We start from the raw sequence: 5,214 nt of genomic DNA on the forward strand, positions 1-5,214 counted from the left end.
TCATTAACCGTTGATATTCGATGACATAACTACAATGAGATAGCTAATAGAAACATACTGATTTTGTGGTGGCATCGGGTTTAAATTCTTTAATTGTAAACCATATATGAAAATGCCACGACTGCATACAAATTGATATTTTTGAAATGATTATAAATCAAATGGAGTGCAATACTCTTCATACACATTTTGTCTTTTAATTTGAATTCAATTTGAATTTAATTTGAAAACAATATTTTAATTACTAAAGATTTATTTAGCTAAATGAGTCTTGTGTTGTTTTTAACTAAAAGAGAACGCCGGCAGAAAAGTTCCCATCAAATGTTAATGCTTCGTGAATTTCTACCTAGAAAAAAACTCAGTATGTTTACCTACTGAAAACCTAAATTGTTCTTTTTACCTAATGCAAATAAGCAGGCAAAATTTAAAAATAATATACAAAAATCTAATGAAGCACTTTTTCGAACGAATAAAAAAATAGTGGTGAAATTGTTATAAAAAAAGAAAAATTGAATTAGCAAAAAACATATTGGCAACGGCGAGATTCGAACTCGCGCCTCCGAGGAGACTGGTGCCTAAAACCAGCGCCTTAGACCGCTCGGCCACGTTACCCCGTGCTTGTTGCGGTACTCAGAACTATGAAGAGAAGATCATTTTTGCATTTTATACGTATTTGGCACGAATGATTAAAAAGTTAACAGAGTAAATCAACACATTTTCGATAGCAACAAGATAAGGGATACAATATCGACATGCATTCCTATAATGTATTTTAATCATCAATTACCATAACCAATTTTCACACAGTTTTCAACTCTCAAAACATATGTTCAATCTTGTAAACAAAATACACCCATTATTTTCGTAATTATAATTAAATTTTTAGCAAAATTGTTCGCTTTTAATAGCAGCTTTTATTTCTTAACAAAATACAATTTTGATGAGTGAAAATGTTGAAACGAAACTTCATCATGTTCATATTTTGTGGAATTTTTATTGCGAGCATATTGAAAGCAGCACCGAATAAAAACCAGGATGGATGTAATTTTCTTAGTATTTTCTCCAAATTGAAAAAAAGGAGAAAGCATTGATGGTTTTTCAAGCAAAAGACAAAAATTGTGATAAAAATTATACCCAAATTAAGGTACAAAGAATCAGTAGATTTTATGGAGGAATTTTATATGAAATTTTATATCGAATACGTTTATTTTTCATAAATTAATAGTTTTGATTTAAAAATGATGGAATTCGATAGGTACAGCTGGGAAGGAAAGGATGATAGGAATTTCAAGACCTATATGGTTGGCGGAACTATTACATGGAATGTCTGTCGCCTGTTTTAAAGAAGGATCAAAAGAGATTATTGGTTTAAGCATACTATATGTAAGTGAGAAGATTGGATTTAATAATGAAAAAATTATATGAAATGATTTTTTGATTTGAAGAAAAAAATCAAGCTTCCTTGGAATCCGAGTTCTCAATTGACTTATGGATTTAATGTGTTTCAACATTACGGAGTTAGTGAATACTCAAGAGGCAATGGTATGGCAACGGATTATCGGGCAAGCGGAGTTGGGAAGAAGCTTGTTGAGTGTCGAGAGGTAGTTCGGCACATCGAGTGCATTTACCTCCAAATATTCAATTAAAATAGCTGATGATTGCGGATTTGAGGAAAATATAAACAAAGGGTAATACAAGCCAATTTTTTAATATGGTTTATTAGAATCTTTTTGATCATTTTCAGTTCTTCTCATGGTGGTTATAAACATTTCTCAATTTTGAAATCGAAGCGGTATAATTTCACGTTCAATACAAGACTATACATTTTATCGGTGCATTTGGAATATTTTTCAAACTTAATATATGTCTTTTTAGCTTGACTTACATTCTTACTTTGCTCATTTTTTACATATTTCAGTAGAATCATTTCAAAAAATACAGCAAAATGTTTCATTTATGATAAATAATATAAAACCCAGAGAACAGCTTTCCTAGATCTGAAAATTGCTTACGAAAAAGAATTTGTGCGACTTAAACTTTAATTCGTAATGTCATTTTTTAAAAAAATACCATTTTTATCTATAAAAACGAAAGAAGTGTGATAACAATCGATTTTTACTTTCATAAATATTTATTTCGTCTAATTCACTTAAATATAGCGATGAACATGGATATCACGTTTACATCATCTTTTTTGCTCAAGCAATTAGATTTTCTTTCAACATGTTAATGAATTGTTTTGATATAAGTAATATTACTGCATCGACAATTGTATCGTTGTTCCATACAAAAGTTTAAATCTCAAGGTCGTTCTGTTTCTTATTTGCATTCACCTTATCAGAACCCATATAAACGTGTTTATATCACCGTGTGTGCATATGATATATCATATCATTATATTTAAGATGTATATGTGTATTGTGTATTTTTAGAAATGGATTGCTTTTTCATGGTTCTGAGTACTCAAACAAGCACGGGGTAACGTGGCCGAGCGGTCTAAGGCGCTGGTTTAAGGCACCAGTCTCTTCGGAGGCGCGAGTTCGAATCTCGCCGTTGCCAATATATTTTTTCAAAAAAAAAAAACTCTTTATTTTTTTACCCAATTTCATTGCATTTTTTTTTCTTTTTAAATTAAAATTAATACAAATTAAGTACAATGGTTAATGATTTTTCGATTGTGACAGAGGTCAAACAGAATTCATTTCACAGAGAAAAATTTGTGAAATTTTGTTTTGGAATGTATTACATGAAATTCGCTATATTTTTATCAATTAAATTAAATTAAATTATAGGAAATTATTTCTAAATTGGTAGTAAATAAGTCTAGTTATCTTTGTTGCTGATTGTGAACTCTTTTTCGTTGTTGTTCGTTATCACTGTTGGTTTTTTCTTATCAAATATATATTTCTTGATGTTTTGGAAGGGCGTATCAAACAGCAAAGTAAGGATAACAGATACCGCAATTATGAATAATATTTCATAGATGTTGCCCTATTTCGAATGACAAAAAGATCGAAAAGTTAAAGTGATGCCACAATAATAAAAGTTAAAAATTTAAAAATTACATTTGTTGTGATAAAATTATAGAATCCCGAGTGTTTGGTTGTGCCAACATTGTAAAAGAATATTGGAAACTGTGTCAAATATATGGCATACGCGAGACGTGTTGTAACCAAGAACAGTCGACAAGACAGAATTTCGCTAATAAAAGCTGAAACGGAGGATTAGGAAAATTTTTAAATATCACATTTCGAAAAATGAATAATATGAAAACCGTGATTACATGAATATCCAATGTGGGTGGTGAAAATGATCCATGCAAAAATGGTGCACCACGACATAGGACTGAATGCAGCATAAAAGGCGGCATCGTACGGATTGTATTTGTAGTTCATATTCCCCATTTTGGCCGGTCCAATCAATACAATCGACAACATCAAAATGCTTATCGACCATCCATAAATTAATTGACTCTAAAGAATACAAAACCATTTGAAATAAAAAAAACCATTTAAAACGTCATCATTTCAATCACTTACCTTGGATAGTTTAACATGTTTATACATTCGCATTGCATAGCCTACGAAAATGCCAAAAATATAAATGGTGGCTCTATGAAGAGGCATACTATACATCAAATCGGCCGTTCGGAATAGTTGCTTTATACTGAAACCATACATAATATTCCTTTAAAAAATCATCTCTGGTAATTCAAGTGAATAACTTACGATGCACCGAAGTATACATAATTCGAAAGTTGATGTGCAATGGTCACATAAAATCTGGCACCAGTGCTGAACACAGCCACAGAAAGTAGACCGATTGATCCCATTTTTGGCCATTTCCACAAAATCAAAATTAAAATCGGCGACAATACAAAGAGTTGCGTATCAATTCCAAGATGATGTGTATGAGTTAAACACTTTGAACACAAAAGCATAAAAATGATTAAAAAGTTGTCAACGCTTGAGAATAAAATTCATTACCATTTTCCCGAATCCAAAGTAATTGTGTACGAAAAGGAAATTTTTCCACCAATTTTCTTTGCAAATGTCAGCATGTTGTTCGACCACCAAATTCCACTGTGGCCCAGCTCCAAGTTCTGGCAGAATGAATGTGCAGAACAAAATAAGAGCACCAAGTGTCGGAACAATACGGAGAAAACGACTGAAGTACTCTTGTCCGATGCGCGGTGATTGATTATTTTTCAAACGACCAATGATTGCGTACGATGTCAACAAGCCACTCAACATTATAAAAGCATCTGTATAAATGGCTGCCGCTCTTGCAATCACCGATATGTATTCACCAATTTGCTAGAAAAGGTTAAAAGTCTCCGATTTATTAAGGAAATTGAACAATGAACAAGATACGTACCTCTATCATTTGTGTTTGATTCGTGTGCGGATTGTAGAAGACTGCCATTGATTTATGCGAGATTAAAAGTAGTCCAGCATTAATGAATCGTATGCCATGAATGGTGCTCACATCACTTGGACTTCGATCCAAACTGAACAATGCTTTTGAATTTTTCCACAAAGAAAACGACACCAGCAACTCATCTAATGAAAAAAAGAAGAGATTATTTTGACACCAATTTAAGTCAACATATCGAGTATGAACAGTGAAACTAATATGGTAACATTTCTACTTGGATTGGAGTGTAAGAGATCGATTATGGTTGATGCTGCGGCTATCGCCAATATCGATGCAAAGAAAATGCTGAAAAAATGTAAAGAGAAAAATATTGAAGATGATGGAATGTATTTTTTGAGATCTAACTTACATGGTGAGTTTAGTGTTTTGACTCCAATTCCGTTCTTTCTTAATTTGACACATTTTATTCTCGACACGAAGTTGATACTCAATCGATGTACCACTCACAAATTCCTTCAAATATTCATTTAACGAGTGCTGAACGTCAAGGTTGGTACATGTTGACGGAACACATAAAGCGTAATTGATGATTGAGAGACGCGGCACACGGTGACCAGGCTGAATAATCAAATATTTTTCGATTAACGCTTCAATAAAAATTACATTTTTGGTTTTTTTTATAAACTTATGTCCGTTTCGCAAGCATAAAAATCTTTTTTGTTAAATAGATTTATTTAAAAAAAAAAACAATGATTTAAAAGTCTGTTTAATGAAATGAGAAAAAATTTGAAAAAAAAAAAAAAATTTGTCAGAAGGGAGATTCGAACTCCCGCCCAC

General features: G+C 32.0%; 1 protein-coding gene, 1 long non-coding RNA gene and 2 other non-coding genes across 4 annotated transcripts; 2 read left to right on the forward strand and 2 right to left on the reverse strand.

The window, feature by feature from the left end:
* Nucleotides 1–530: 530 nt before the first annotated feature.
* Trnal-uag lies at nucleotides 531–612 on the reverse strand. Its single transcript has one exon. It is a non-coding gene; the product is annotated as a tRNA-Leu (tRNA).
* Nucleotides 613–1,306: 694 nt separating this feature from the next.
* On the forward strand, nucleotides 1,307–1,837 carry LOC116349039. Its single transcript, XR_004201876.1, has 3 exons — nucleotides 1,307–1,383; nucleotides 1,446–1,688; nucleotides 1,745–1,837. It is a non-coding gene; the product is annotated as an uncharacterized LOC116349039 (long non-coding RNA).
* A 640-nt stretch (nucleotides 1,838–2,477) lies between these two features.
* On the forward strand, nucleotides 2,478–2,559 carry Trnal-aag. The gene has a single exon. It is a non-coding gene; the product is annotated as a tRNA-Leu (tRNA).
* A 105-nt stretch (nucleotides 2,560–2,664) lies between these two features.
* Nucleotides 2,665–5,004, reverse strand: LOC116349040 (nose resistant to fluoxetine protein 6-like; the record flags this gene model as incomplete). Its single annotated transcript, XM_031780292.1, has 9 exons — nucleotides 2,665–2,991; nucleotides 3,066–3,211; nucleotides 3,284–3,473; nucleotides 3,540–3,666; nucleotides 3,729–3,922; nucleotides 3,987–4,316; nucleotides 4,378–4,562; nucleotides 4,652–4,722; nucleotides 4,787–5,004. Coding segments are annotated over 9 exons (1,629 nt in total), but the record flags the coding sequence as incomplete, so codon positions are not given.
* Nucleotides 5,005–5,214: the final 210 nt, after the last annotated feature.

The sequence above is a fragment of the Contarinia nasturtii genome, unplaced genomic scaffold, assembly GCF_009176525.2.
Source record: "Contarinia nasturtii isolate CC-2019 unplaced genomic scaffold, AAFC_CNas_1.1 Cnas_scaffold_2798, whole genome shotgun sequence".
Classification (NCBI taxonomy): Eukaryota; Metazoa; Arthropoda; class Insecta; order Diptera; family Cecidomyiidae; genus Contarinia; species Contarinia nasturtii.